Raw genomic sequence first — 15,368 nt, 5'->3', positions numbered from 1 at the left:
GGGAGCTCCCAGCATCACCCAAAAAGAAAATCACAAGTTGCTGTGGTCCATTTGTCCAGGCTCCAGCTATACTCATCAGTTAGAAAGAAACATGCTGTCTTGGTTAGGGAGAGGGGTAGAGAGAGAAACCCTCACGTTTTGTTGTTATGGTTGCTGTTTGAACTTGGAAGAGCTAGTTCGGTGTTTGTTGGTTTGCATTTGCGCAGAGTAACAAAAAGACTGGATTTTTTTTTTTTTTTTTTGCTTTTTAACGTTTTGGTATTTAGCATCGGATTCAAGGGAGTGAAGGCGAACTCAAGGTTGAAAGAGCTCTCGAACTGAGCCTATGAAGTTTCTCTTAACTTTTCTTGATTCTGGGTTTAGGCTTTTTGACTAGTTCTATGAGTGCGAGCGTCTGAGATGGAACAATCTTCGAATGCTCCAAGGGGCATCCGAGTTCAAGCTCCACTGGTTAGTATAGTCGATCCATAACCTTTCTTTACATTATTTTTTATAAAAAAAAACCTATTTTCTGTAAATTGATGAACTTTCAGAGACACCCAGATGTACTCTTGTTTAGATTTGTGCATTTCTTTAAGTATTTTTAGTGGGCTTGTGTACGAGGTTTGGTTTTTTTGATCACTTGCATTTCCTGTTTAGGGTGTTCTTTCTACGGGATTGGAAACCCCCACATTGAGATTTTTGTTGAAAGTGCAATCTTTTAGGGCATTTATGACAAAAAACTGTGGTCCTTCTGAATTCTGTTGCTGTTGCTAGTTGATTTCTCATTTGGTGTTACTTGCGGCTGCATTTGTGTAAGAATAAGGCATATAGACGGGCTGCTGTTCAATGAGAGTCAAGTGGCTCTTTAGATATGTTATTTTATCTTTTGAATTTATTTTATATTCTAATGGGATAATTGATTCTCTTGATGGGAAGATAAATGATTTGTACAGTCCTAGGTGTGCAAGTCCCACACACTCCCTTTAGGAAAAAGTAGGGCCCACCATTGAAGTGTGGGTTTTTTCATGTGGGTCCCAGATTTGCTTGCTTTTTTGGAGTGCATGGAATTTGCAATCTAGCATTTCTCATCACGGGAAAGTTGTTACTGCACCAATCTTTAATGATTATAAATGGACTATAGGATTAGTCCGGGTTTTAGTTTGGCCGGTTTCTTGTTCTTACATTCATTCAAATTAAAATTTATTAGGAGCTAGGCGGAGAGGGTAGTTCATGGAAGCATCAAATAATTAGGCGTCTCCAACTCAATATTTGATTTTTGTATGAAATTATGTATTTCAAATAAATGGTGCCATGATTATGGATCGTTTAGGTGTTAAAAGTTTTGCTTGGAAATTCCTTGATTATCTCAATTTATGGGTGGATGTTACTGTATTCAGTTTTAAGTTTCCCCAATTTATTCCTTTTTCCTTTTTGTAGTATCAACAGTCATCTTTCCCCCCCTGGGTATCTATCTAATTATGAAACTCTTTTCATCCATTGCATAGATGGTCTTCCTTTTGAAAGGCTTCCAAGTAATTTTGCTGTTTTCTTTGTTAGTTTTATCAGTACTTGCAAAAAGTTTTCACATGTATACTTCATGTGTACTTGGGCTTTGCTTATTACTGTGAATAAAACTTCTTGATTACTTATAAAAAAAAAAAAAAAAAAAGAGTAATTGCAAAAAGTTTGAATTGTTGTGAATTTTTCATTATTACAATCCTAATGAGTAAGGTTTAACTTAATTAGCATCTAGCTTCTAGTAGTTCTAGGGCTTTTGAATCAATGGTCTAGCACTTGGTCATAGAGCAAACACCGTGTTATGGGTGCGAGTTACGGCTGGCGATCTATAGGCTGTATTAAAATGTCTTCATATATGAGCATAGTATTAAAAGTACTTGATATTGATAGATGACTTATATAAAAAAAAAATTAGTATTGATAGGTGAGTGGAGCCACCACAAGAGAAAGGCTACCATTGGGTAAATATCGATCAAGTGGGCCACAATGGACGTTGATTCAAAAGCATGGTGTAATCAATATTAGGCCGTGTTATGGCTTTTGGATCAAAAGCTTGACATTTAAGTACCTTAGGAAAGTCGTAGCCAACCCATCAAAAAGGAATTCCTAGCCACATCTACTATATTCTTCAAAATGACTAGTCATAGTTTTTTGATAAGTAAAATGACTAGTCATGGTTGCTATTGGAGCTTCTTGGAATTATCATAAAGCCCAGTTCCACCTAGTACCGAATCATTGTGGGATTTCTCCCCTTTAAGATTGTAACATTCCATCACACTTCCAAATTCGACGTTGATGGCGGCCCACTCTATCGACATTGATTAAAGGTAACATTTTATCTTTTGGTAACTCTGCTCACTTATCAGTATTTAATGATTATTAATAGTATGTCCATACATAATACCGAGGCATTTCAATCTAGTCTGGTCATTGCCCCAATGACTTGAATTCAGGACGTGGTGCCAGCGGTGATACCTAATCTTAAAAACTCAAGGAAAGCACTAGTCACATCTTCGCTTATACTTCAACAAGACTAGTCAAGGTTACCATTAGAGTCCTTGGAATCATTATAAAACCATTTTCATCTAGTAAGGAGACAATATGGGACTCGGCACCTTTAGGATCATAACATTAGCAATTGCAACAAGCCTAACCTTATTTAAAAAAACATATGACTGCTGACGAGTGACTAGTTAAACCATTAACCCCTAGGATCATGACATTCATGTTGTCTTTATTTTTTCTTGATTCCCTTTTTTCTCTGTCATTATTTTCAACTAATTGCCTATGTATCTGTCTATTGATATACTCTGAAGATGACCAATTCCCTCATCTGTGTCTAAAATTATTTCTTCAATATCATGGTTTGGCACAGGTCCAAGTAGTCTGCTTCCTAGGCATGTTTAGTGCACATCCTGACTGAGGATGGCTAATGACTTAAACTTAAGATTTCTTTCTTTTTGACACCACTTGAGAATAAATTATAAATGGCTGAGGAAGACCATATATTTTCAGAGTGTGGCTTTTGCTATCTTATTATGGATCAATTATTTATGAGGAGGAATGAACATGGGGTATGCCTATCATTATTCATCAATAAAATTCATAATTGCTTATTAAAAAAAAAAGAACAAGATGCACGTCCTGACCTAGGATACAAGCGTCTAGCACTCTGACTTAATAAAGAAGATAAGAAACTATGACTACATGAGGAGCATCCAAAACCTCAATACCTTTTTGGTTCATTGTCATGCACCCACCCGTCGATCAAATCTCCTGAAGCCTCTACCCCCTTCTGAATAGAACCAAACTTTGAAATTCCAAGTTCCGATCAATTGTCCTGGGGATAGTTTTCTAATGGGCCTGGGTGATTGGCTATTCCTGACTCATGATTTGCTTTAGAAAATGATAAGGAAAAGAAGCGCTGCTACATGCATCAAATGCTCTTATTTAATTTTCTTAAAATGTGGTTGGCAGTGGTTATGATGCCTTTTCGGTTGCTTACTCATGAGATTTCATGATGCTTATTGATTTCCAGATGCTTAATTGCCCATCCTTTTCTGCAGATACTATGTATTGGCACATCATCGTATTTCCTTGTTTGATAGGCATAAAGTAATATCCATCATCTGAGTGTCTGCTGCTCCCTGTTTTTCCAAGCTTCACTTGTTTCTACTCTTGGTTTTTTGGCACATCAGTATATTGCCTTGTTTAAGAGATATAAAGTAATATCAGACGTGCCATTATCTGAGTGCCTGGCACTCCATAATTTTCCAAGCTTAATCTGTGTATACTCATGTTTGTTTGAATTCTTGTCTTTTCCCACAAACATGCTCATAGAACCAAGGTTGTGATCCAAATCGTTGCAAAAGGTGGTTATACTCAATAGCATCTTTAACATGGTCGTTTTGGTTCTCATTTTTGTTTATTTGTTATGTTTGCCCCCTTTTTTGGTGTACGTACATCTTGGTGTATCTTGCATCCTCACACTAGTAAAAAAATGTATCTTGCATGCTAACATATAAAATTCTCAGGTCGATTCTGTATCGTGCTATTGCAAAGTTGATTCAAGCTTGAAAGCTGTTGCCAGTGCAAGAAAATTTGTTCCAGGGTCAAAGATTTGCATTCAGCCTGATATCAATCCTAAAGCACACAAGAGCAAAAACTCACGACGCTAAAGAACACGAGTGCAGCTACCTCTCCTGTCTGGCCTTCCTGATGATCTCGCCATTGCTTGTTTGATCCAAGTCCCTCGTGTTGAACATAGAAAGCTCCGTCTAGTTTGCAAGAGATGGTACCTTCTTCTCACTGGAAACTTCTTTTATTCTCTTAGGAAAAGTCTTGGAATGGCAGAAGAGTGGGTTTATGTCATCAAAAGAGACCGTGATGGAAGGATTTCTTGGCATGCTTTTGATCCCACCTACCAACTATGGCAGCCACTTCCCCCTGTCCCTGGGGAATATTCTGAAGCACTGGGTTTTGGATGTGCCGTTCTTAATGGTTGCCGCCTGTACTTATTTGGAGGAAAAGATCCTCTCAAGGGATCCATGCGACGGGTCATTTTCTACAGCGCCCGGGCAAATAAATGGCATAGGGCACCAGATATGCTGCGAAGACGTAATTTCTTTGGTTCATGTGTCATAAATAACTGCCTTTATGTGGCCGGTGGGGAATGTGAAGGGATCCAAAGGACTCTCTGTTCTGCTGAAGTTTATGATCCTAACAAGAATCAGTGGAGCTTTATCTCAGATATGAGAATGGCTATGGTGCCATTTATTGGAGTTGTGTATAATGGAATGTGGTTTCTAAAAGGTCTTGGGTCTCACCGTGAGGTCATGAGCGATGCCTATTCTCCTGAAACAAATGCCTGGACCTCTATTAGTAGTGGCATGGTCTCAGGTTGGCAGAACCCTAGTATCTCGTTAAATGGTAAACTCTATGCCTTGGATTGCCGAGATGGATGCAAGCTTAGATTTTATGATACAACAACAGATTCGTGGAACAAATTTATAGATAGCAAGCTCCATCTAGGGAGCTCTAGTGCTCTTGAGGCTGCTGCTCTTGTTTCCCTCAATGGGAAGCTTTGCATAATCCGTAACAACATGAGCATCAGCCTTGTCGATGTTTCAAGTCTGGATAAGCAGGTGCAGAGCAACCCTCACCTTTGGGAAAATATTCCTGGGAAAGGCCAGTTCTGGACTCTTATCACAAATTTGTGGTCTAGTATAGCTGGTTGAAGTGGTTTGAATAGTCACGTTGTGCACTGTCAGGTGCTTCAAGCATGAGGATCACAGTCCATATCTCCCGCTTTGCTTTTGGAAAAGACTTCCAATGCATGGGAATGAAGGATAAGAATTGTTTTTCTCTATTGAAAAGTCTAAAGCAGAAAACATTGAGCAAGTGGAGTCTCCATGCGCATTCTTGTGGGAGATTCGAAATTAGACATGCCTGCTCAATTTTTTCATGCAGTTACCTGGCAAGTAGCAGGGGCGATTTCTATTGGTTTCGGCAATAGAATTGAGGTCATTTCTTTGAGAGAATGCTTGCAAATTTTGTTATTTGGGTTCAAGTTGCCATGTCTTTTGTCGTGGGATCTTATATAGGTAGCATGCAATCTTGAAGATGCTATGTGAGTATATATATATGTTCTCTACAAAAAAAAAATCAAATATACATCAACTAGTTTTCATGACCATGAATCAGATTTTTGTTATCCGCTTGACTTGACATGTTTCCTTAAAAATGATTTGCTTTTTCACAAGATAATACATAATGCTTTGATAAACTTGAGGTGAAAAAGGAAAATCATTGTGTTGAGCTTTGGGCTTTACATATTAGCAACTGAGAGTAATCTGATTATATGGCTTCGTGCAGGTTGTTGTCATGTAAAGGCCAAACCCCGGGCAGTAACTAGAAAGATTAGCCATGAACATCACTGCAGTGACCCAACAAGGTGTTCTCGCAAGTAATTGCGTGATCCAGATTTTGCGCACAAGTTCATTGCTTTAATTAAACTCATTTGGTGTCTCCTGATTACCAAATGAAAAAGGGCAGCATACATATTGAGCATGGTGTTGGAGTCAATATTTTGGAACGGCCTTTTTCATCAGTAAACATTAGACTTGGTGCTGGTGAACCCAAACGAGATCTGAAAACTGTGAACTGCTGATGAAGCTAGAAAAGTTTGGAGTTTTGACGCAATTAAGTCATCTGTGTTACCAAAAAGACACGCATAGAAGAACACATGATACTATTTTACGATACTTTTAGGGGAATACAGATGAACTGGGGTACCTTCTACCGTCCGTCTGAATGATGGGAATTGATGTGGGCGGGTATACCTACATATATGTTGCTTTGATTACCTTACGATACTTGGCTTACATGCTGCCTGTGAAGACACATGTTGAACCGTTATTGTTGCATAACTTACAGTCTTACATGTGTGAAATCTTTAACGGGACTCTTGTTCTATACATGAACAACTCTTGTTGTCAACCTCTATTGGGTGGTACCTTGCTTATATTCCAACCTTTATATTATTTTTCTTTTTATTTATCCATTATCCTCATCCCTTTTGTGATTTACTATTGCCCGCTCGCCCACAATCACCATGCACCTCTCTTCTGGTTTGGCTACCGGCTGATCTTTCATTGATCTCCACTTCTGAATTAATATTTATATGCGTGTGGGTGGTGGTGGTACACATGCCTTCCTCTCTACCAGCTGCTCAGCGTTTTGTTCCTCATTTGAGGAACAAATGTCCAAGGGTTCCTCCTTCGAGGGACAGTTTATCTGTTCTCTCTTTTGCTCAAGGCAGACATTCGTCCTTGTTTTTTTCAAAATTCCTTCCAAGTACAGTGCATTACTACTTGAAAAAAGATATTTACAACCATGAATTGTGTAACTGTTGTATAATTGTTTTGAAAAAAATAAATAAAACATGAGACCTACATTTAAATTGTCCCTCGAAGGAGGAACATATTCTTTTTTAAAGTGATTATGCAGTATTTATATATTTTATTATTGTATGTAGAATTAATCTTTTAATTAAAAAGAATATATATTGCTGATTAAAAAAGTACATGAAAACAAAGAACCAAGATTCTTCGCACCTTCTATGGGAGTGGCATCATGAGACTTGTTATTATATTTTTATGATAGTATGATACAATTATATTTGGGAAGGGGGATTAATGAGTCACATGCTGATCATTAGCTTCTCCACATAATCTTAAATCTCATTTTTGAACATAAACAAAATGTAATACTAAACTATAATTGGTGGTTTGATTGATCTCTGACTTATTAATTAATATTCAATAATTGTTGTTCACTAGTACTCATATGCAATTGATGAGATGAAAATTTCCCACATAAATGACTAACAAATCTTTTTGTCTCCACTCCATGATAAACAGATCCAACTACTTACTATCAGTATCTCGATTTCATTCCTAGCTAGGAGTTTACGAAGGGAGATTAATATATCACTGATACTCTTTTACAAGCAATAACAACGATGACCATTACGGAGGGCCGTAAAATACTACAAAATATGAGAAAGTGGGTAAGATGTGAAAATACATAGTAAAATCCCACAAACCATCTTTGCTCCATCCCAACCTCCTCTTTCCCAACCCACCGCTACTTGATGCATTGCTGGTGGAGTTCCCTTTAACTTAGATCATCCAAAAACAAAACAAAACAAAACAAAACAAAACAAAACAGATCAAACAAAAAGAAAACAAAAAGAATCAAAATTATAGACAAGAACTCAATTGATTACCGCTGCCAACCGTTGTTGTAGTGTTCCCTTCGGTGCTGTTCAAGTGTCCCTCAAATATTTTAGCCTCCGTTGAATTAGGTGCCAAATGCAGAAGAGCTGAGTTACATCAACAAAACTGTAACCAACTTGGAGTTTGAGAAAATATGCACATGTATGTGTGTGTGTTTATGAATACTTACTAACACACTCAGATATGTTAGTGGGTGAATGACAGAGAGTTGGGAGGGCTAGTGCAAGCGTTATGTTTATCTTGAGGCCAAGATTGGGATCATCTCTGTCCTTGATTAGGACACACAGGCATTTCTTGCTCTTCTCAATGACTTGCTTTAGGCCAGTGCAACAGTCTAGGGTTGGAGCTTTGGCATCACCACCGACGTAAGGAAGACACGTGGCGAGTCCGACTAGCTGATCTGCACATTCTGCTCTGTCTTGATCCAAGTCTGAGCTTGCAAAGCCAACAAGCAGCAACACCAAAGTGTATGAGATTGCCAAATTTGAGTTTTTGGAGCTCATATTGATGTGAAGAAAGAGGTGGAGACAAGAAGATCACAGTCGATGCTATATGGCTTTTGTGCTTTGGTTGTAGCTTTATAGAATATGGCGATGAAAGTAATAGTTGGAATGATAAGTAGTGGGTGGTGCTAATTATTATAGTCCCACTAAGGTGATGACTTGTCCTCAAACTTCCATGCCTCGTCTTTATCTGAAATTTTAATGTTGGGAGAACGATAAAACATGAAGTGGGTTCTATAATATTTATTGAGCATTTAATACTGCTCAAAATTCACATAGATAAATATACATATTGACAGAATCACAAATCCCATAAACTTAGCAATTTCTTGATATTAGGGATTTGGTCATTTTATTGTAATTATTTAGGAAATTAGTTTTTAATTGTAATTCTTTCCCTTTTCATAGTTACCATAGAAAGCCTAACATGTATCTATTTATTTCCATACGCTCTTACATTGTAATTACACAGTTTTCATATATACAGAGTTGATTTCTTAACATGGTATCAGCCAAACAACGTTCCTAATCTTTTCACCCAACGCCTTCCATGGCCACTTCCTCCAACCCTCCTCCTTCTCCTTATCTCCTTCACCCATCTGATTCCCCTAGCCTCATTCTAGTCTCTGGCATCCTTACTGGAGACAACTACCCTAAATGGCAAAAAGCCATGACCCGTGCACTCAACGCCAAAAACAAACTCAGTTTTGTTGATGGTTCTCTTTCCCCACCCGACACAGATTCTCCCAACTATACTCAATGGAATCAAACCAAAGACATGGTTCTTACCTGGCTTCTTAACTCCATCAGTCCCTCCATCGCAAACTCTCTTGAATTTCATACTGACCCTCGTGAGGTGTGGCTTGATCTTCAATCTCGTTTCTGCCATGGGAATAACGCACGGGTCTACCACCTCAAACGAGAGTTATCTTCCCTACACCAAAATACCACATCCATTCATGAATACTACAACCAAATCAAACAACTCTGGGATGAACTCAGTCATCTCCAAAAATGCAGTGATCTGAAAGAATTTCAACAACAAGCAGAGGATGAACGTGTTTACCAATTTTTACTTGGCCTCAATGATTCATTCTCTCAACTGAGAACCCAGATTTTGGCACTGGAACCCCTTCCCCCCATCACAAAAATTTTCTCTATTCTGTTTCAGGAGGAACAACAGCGGCTCCTTCAACTTCGCAACCCTCCGTCTGAGCTCCATAGCTTTGCCGTTCACTCCAGTGGCTCTCACAAACCACCACTCAAATGCTCGGAATGCGGCCGAAATGGACACACGCGTGACCGATGCTGGCGTCTCATTGGGTATCCTCCAGGCCGTGAGCCCCGCACGAAATCGCAACCCTCCCTTCTCGGCAAACCGCCTCCCATTCCACTGCCGATGGCTCACCAGGCGTCATCCTCCACCGCGAACCCACCAACGCTCAGTCTCACTCCCGATATGTACCAAAAGCTCATGGATTTACTCAGCCCCTCTATCCCGAATGCCAATTTCGTGGGTAACGTTTCTGACTCTCTCTCCTCTGCTCAAGGCCGAACATGGGTTATTGATAGTGGAGCCAGCCACCACATGTGCCATGATCGGACCCTCTTCACTGCACTTTCTTCTCCTTCGCATGCTCCGAATGTTTGCTTACCCACTGGTCTTCATCTTCCTATTGAAGGGATCGGCACCATTCAATTGGCCGATTCTCTCTTATTGTCTAATGTCTACTTTGTCCCTTCTTTTAATTTTAATTTACTTTCTGTACCCCAACTCACTACTAATAATAATTGTTCTGTCATTTTTTCCTCTACTCATTGTTTTTTTCAGGACCCACAGTCGATGAAGCTGATTGGAGCGGGTGAATTTTGCAATGGGCTTTATGTGTATCGGCCTCAACCCGTCACAGCTTTTTCTACTCAGACTCTTGCTAATAAGATCCTATGGCACCAACGCCTAGGTCATCCCTCTCGTTTAAATATTCCCACTCTTTTTAATAATAATCCGTGTATTATTTCTGATTGTGATGTTTGTGCTCGGTCGAAACATACGGGTCTTCCTTTTCCATTAAATGCCAATAAAAGTACTTTTGCTTTTAATCGTATTTTTTGTGATATATGGGGTGGTTACCATACTTCTTCTATCTGCGGTGCCCATTATTTTCTTACAATTGTTGATGATTTTTCTCGCTCTACATGGATTTATCTCATGCGACATAAATCTGAAACCTATACTCATCTCATACATTTTTTTGCACTTATCCAAAATCAGTTCCACACCATGATTAAAATTATAAGAACTGATAATGGACAAGAATTTCTATCCCACAAATTTCAAAATTATCTTCATGACCACGGGATCATTCATGAACGTACCTGCGTTGAAACTCCGCAACAAAATGGTGTTGCGGAGCGCAAACACCGGCACATTCTAAATGTCGCTCGTAGTCTTCGATTTCAAGCACATTTACCCTTAAAATTTTGGGGTGAATGTATTCTCACCGCTGCTTATTTCATTAACCGCACCCCGAGTCGTACTCTTCAAAATAAATCCCCTTTTGAACTTCTCTTCAATACATCACCAAATTACGCTCATTTACGCATATTTGGATGTCTTTGTTATGCTCAAACCCTCCATGCTTCCCGTGATAAATTCTCACCTCGTGCCTCAAAATGCGTCTTTCTTGGGTATCCCGGTCATCATAAAGCTTACAAGCTTTACAACTTGGACACTCAAGTTATCTTTTATTCTCGTGATGTTACTTTTCACGAACAAATTTTTCCTTTTCAAACCACTTATTCCCCTCCCGATCCATCCCTACCCATCATTCCTCTCCCTGTTCCCGAACCTATAGCTTCTCCTACCTCCTCTACTTTCATTCCCGACCCACCCCCACCACCACCACCTCCTCCCTATATTCGTCCTAGACGCACCACCACTCGCCCTGCATACCTTCAGGATTACATCTGTCCGACCATACACATGGAGTCCACTGTATCCTCATCCGCTGCATCAGTTTCAGGTACTGCTTATCCTTTATCTGCTTTTCTTTCCTATTCTCGTTTTTCTCCCTCTCATCTTACCTTTATAACTGCTCTCACCACATCTGTTGACCCTTCTTGTTACTCCACTGCCATTCGCCATTCTCATTGGCGTGAGGCCATGGCTGCTGAAATCCGAGCCTTAGAGGATAATGCCACTTGGACCCTTGAACACCTTCCTTCTGGTAAGAAATCCATTGGCTGTAAATGGGTTTTCAAAACTAAACTCAAAGCTGATGGATCCGTTGAGAGGTACAAAGCTAGACTAGTTGCTAAATGTTACACTCAAGTTGAAGGCCTTGACTACCATGAAACATTTGCTCCAGTTGCTAAAATGACCACTGTCCGTTGCTTACTGGCCGTCGCTGCTACAAAAAATTGGGTCATCCAACAACTTGATGTTCACAATGCTTTTCTACATGGCGATCTTGATGAAGAAGTCTATATGACCCCTCCACTTGGATACTGCCCTAAGGGGGAGACTCGTGTGTGTCGGCTTCGGAAATCTCTATACGGCCTCAAACAAGCCTCTCGCAACTGGTTTTTTAAACTAACAACTGTGCTTCTTGATGTAGGTTTCATTCAATCTCAGGCATACCACTATTTATTCACCCTTATCACTCACGCCAGCATCACTATTGTCCTCGTTTATGTTGACGACATCTTAGTTGCTGGCAATGACACTTCTCAGATTGATGTTTTCAAAAGCCTTCTCTCTAAAAACTTCAAAACAAAGGATCTCGGCTCCCTCAAATATTTCCTTGGTCTTGAAGTTGCTCGCTCTCAGAAAGGCATCTTTCTCAACCAACGCAAGTACACACTTGATATCTTGACTGATAGTGGTCAACTTGGTGCCCGAACTGCTCACTTTCCCATGGAACAAAATTTGAAGCTCACAGATTGTGATGGCTCTCTTCTCACCGACCCTAGTGTCTATCGACGACTGGTTGGACGTCTTATTTATCTAACTATAACACGTCCTGATATTGTTTTTGCAGTGAATATTCTCAGCCAGTTCATGCATGCTCCTCGAGATCCACACATGCAAGCTGCCATCCGCGTTCTTCGTTATCTCAAAGGCAGTCCCGGTCAAGGCATTTTTTTCTCATCATCTAGCAACTTACATGTTACCGCTTACACAGACTCAGATTGGGCCAGCTGTCCTACCACTCGAAGATCCACCACAGGTTTTTTCATTCAGCTCGGCACCAGTCCCATTTCTTGGCGGACAAAAAAACAGACGACAGTGGCACGTTCCTCTGCTGAAGCCGAATACCGCGCCATGGCAGTCACTACTTGCGAACTCACCTGGCTCAAACAGCTCCTCACAGATCTTGGTGTCTCTCATGCTGAACCTATTAGTCTTTATTGTGACAATCAATCTGCTCTACACATTGCTCACAACCCTGTTTTTCACGAACGCACCAAACACATTGAGATTGATTGCCACATTGTCCGTGATAAAATTCGGGCAGGCTTCCTTACAGCCGTTCACACCTCTTCTCATGAGCAACTTGCAGACATCTTCACCAAAGCTTTGGGACAGGAACTTTTTCACCACTTTCTCCGCAAGTTGGGCATTACGGATCTCCATGCACCAACTTGAGGGGGAGTATTGACAGAATCACAAATCCCATAAACTTAGCAATTTCTTGATATTAGGGATTTGGTCATTTTATTGTAATTATTTAGGAAATTAGTTTTTAATTGTAATTCTTTCCCTTTTCATAGTTACCATAGAAAGCCTAACATGTATCTATTTATTTCCATACGCTCTTACATTGTAATTACACAGTTTTCATATATACAGAGTTGATTTCTTGAGTTGATTTCTTAACAATACATATTGTAATATGGAGATAACATCTAGGAAATATTGGCTCAAAAAATCTTTCTTACACTCAAGGCAAAATCTGCATACTTTGGTAGTAGAATAATCAGTGTTATTAAACTGCAATCATCCTGTATATGGCGCATTGCAATATACATATATAATAGGCTTACATCATTAATGCCTAAGTTTCTTGTTGGATCTCAGATTGAGCTAGCGTTACTTTGATACTGATTTGAGTTGATAGGACAAAATAAACTTAGGGCCAGTTTGGATTGAGAGGTGACTCATTTCACTACTATTCTCAAATTTTAACTCACAAATCTCATTACTATTTACAAACTATCTTAACTCATATCTGAATCTTAACTCACTAAATACTCACAATAGGGATGCGTGTAGACTCGGTGATTTGGCCACCTATGAACTCTTCCCTAGCGACAAAAGGCGAATGTCAAACTTGACTCGAAATCTTATAGTTAATGGAGTTCATATATATGGCATTTTTTATTTTTTATTTTTGTTTTGTTTACATATGTCCATGAAGAACTGCTAAACATGGAGGTGTTTTTTTTTTCCCCTGTTCATTACTCATTAGCTCTTCAAAATGCTCCACTTTGGTCATATAGATCCAAAATTACGCTGGATATATCATATACGGTTAGGATCATGTTCTACTTCTTCAAAGGTGGTCCAGTCTAATATTACAATGAAATTATTGGACACATCTAAAACTATCCACATACGATGCATCTTCCGTTCATTTTGGGGTAAGGAGAGCTGTCGATGCTAAATGGACCAGCCATGCAACTCCTAGAGACGTGGTCACAGGGAGACCAGATATTAAAGAGGGCGTAGAATAAATGAAAATAACATCATATCAAAGAACCAAGATGGAAACCAAAATAAACAAATCCCATCATTGTAGCAACAGATCTAAGAAGTCGACCTGAGGCAAACGGAGATGAAGCCGAAGCCAGGCCTTCAAGAGGGCCCAGCCCCATAAAACGGGAGCCTCAGGCAAAGAAGCATGTAGAGCAGCAGCAGCAGCAACAGCAGTGAGTGTGGAGTACTTGTGGCATCTTTCATGGTGTGATCTATCTTTTGCTATGAGAAAATAATATTCTGAGGGCTTTGGTGGGATCGGTTAATTTTGGAAATCAGGACAGAGGGTGGTCTTGGGCAGCAATATGGACACGGGTTTTGATTGGAAGGGTGATGATGTCAAGTTGGTGACTCACTTATTTTGAACTTTATTATAAATAAAAACCTCAAATAATAGTCTCTCCAATCCCTAATTAAATTGATATTTATTTTTCAAAATTCTTTCCTCTAGTTTTAAAATACTCTTAACCGGTCCTCATTTCGGAGTGAGGTTTTCTCTCTACTATAGAGTGAGTCTTCAGATAGCCTGTGCTAGTCTAAGAGTGTAGGTATGGAAGAAGAGCTATCTAAGCAATGGGAAAGACTTCGTCTTACAGAGGAAGAGAAGGAAGGAATGGCTTTAAAAAACATCCCACCAGTGAACACAAGGAAACTGAACCACTCATGTTTGTTGGTTATGATTGTAGCAGAAAAAACCATTAATAGGGAAGCTTTCAAGAACACTATGTTGAAAGTTTGGAAGTGTGAAAGCTGGTTACAATTCTCAGAGGTTGGCACTAATAAGTTTTTGGTTGAATTCATAGCAAAAAGGACATGGACAGAGTGACCAATGGCAGGCCGTGGGCCTTTGACAGATGGCTCCTTTGTATTCAGTCTTTCAATGGTTCCATGTCCATTAATGAAGTTCAGTTTAACAGAGAAGAGTTCTGGGTTCAAGCTTTCAACCTCCCATTCGACTGCATGAACCAAGATGTTGGCTACCAGATTGGAAACAGCTTGGGGAGGGCAATAAAGGTGTATGTTGATGAAAGAGGCATTGGCTGGGGCAAGTTTTTGAGGATAAGAGTGGAACTCGACTTAACCAAGGCTCTCTTAAGGGGCATGTTTATCACAGTGAGGAGTAAGAAAACATGGGTGTATTTCAAGTATGAAAGGCTGCCATCCATTTGCTTCAAATGTGGCATCATCAAACACTCTCATCTTTCCTGCCATGTAACCAAAGGTGGAGAGAACCAGGCTCAATATGGGGCCTGGTTAAGAGCACCAAAAGTCAGGGAGAGTGAACTACAATGCAAAAGGTATGGTGAG

The 15,368-nt window shown here is 39.7% G+C and overlaps 1 protein-coding gene and 1 pseudogene across 1 annotated transcript; one reads left to right on the top strand and one right to left on the bottom strand.

Moving 5' to 3' along the window:
• Positions 1 to 6,541, top strand: LOC109017632 (annotated as a pseudogene).
• Positions 6,542 to 7,428: 887 nt separating this feature from the next.
• LOC108997837 (protein YLS3-like) lies at positions 7,429 to 8,409 on the bottom strand. Its single transcript, XM_018974226.2, has 3 exons — positions 7,969 to 8,409; positions 7,790 to 7,885; positions 7,429 to 7,681 (listed from the first exon to the last, which is right to left on the bottom strand). Exons 1-3 carry the CDS (start codon positions 8,300 to 8,302, stop codon positions 7,530 to 7,532), a joined length of 582 nt encoding a protein of 193 aa, XP_018829771.1. The 5' UTR covers positions 8,303 to 8,409; the 3' UTR covers positions 7,429 to 7,529.
• Between the last annotated feature and the right edge of the window lie 6,959 nt (positions 8,410 to 15,368).

The sequence above is a fragment of the Juglans regia genome, chromosome 5 (assembly GCF_001411555.2).
Source record: "Juglans regia cultivar Chandler chromosome 5, Walnut 2.0, whole genome shotgun sequence".
Lineage (NCBI taxonomy): Eukaryota > Viridiplantae > Streptophyta > Magnoliopsida > Fagales > Juglandaceae > Juglans > Juglans regia.
Note: the sequence above shows the minus strand (reverse complement) of the source record. Positions and strands in the feature narration are given on the sequence as shown.

What these genes read in the sequence shown, in the direction of transcription:
- LOC108997837 (XM_018974226.2), bottom strand. Translation starts at nt 8,302, where the DNA reads ATGAGCTCCAAAAACTCAAATTTGGCAATCTCATACACTTTGGTGTTG. An exon ending in TAACATATCTGAGTGTGTTA is followed by an intron (nt 7,886 to 7,968) that starts GTAAGTATTCAT and finishes GATGTAACTCAG; the next exon opens with CTCTTCTGCATTTGGCACCT. An exon ending in TACAACAACGGTTGGCAGCG is followed by an intron (nt 7,682 to 7,789) that starts GTAATCAATTGA and finishes GGATGATCTAAG; the next exon opens with TTAAAGGGAACTCCACCAGC.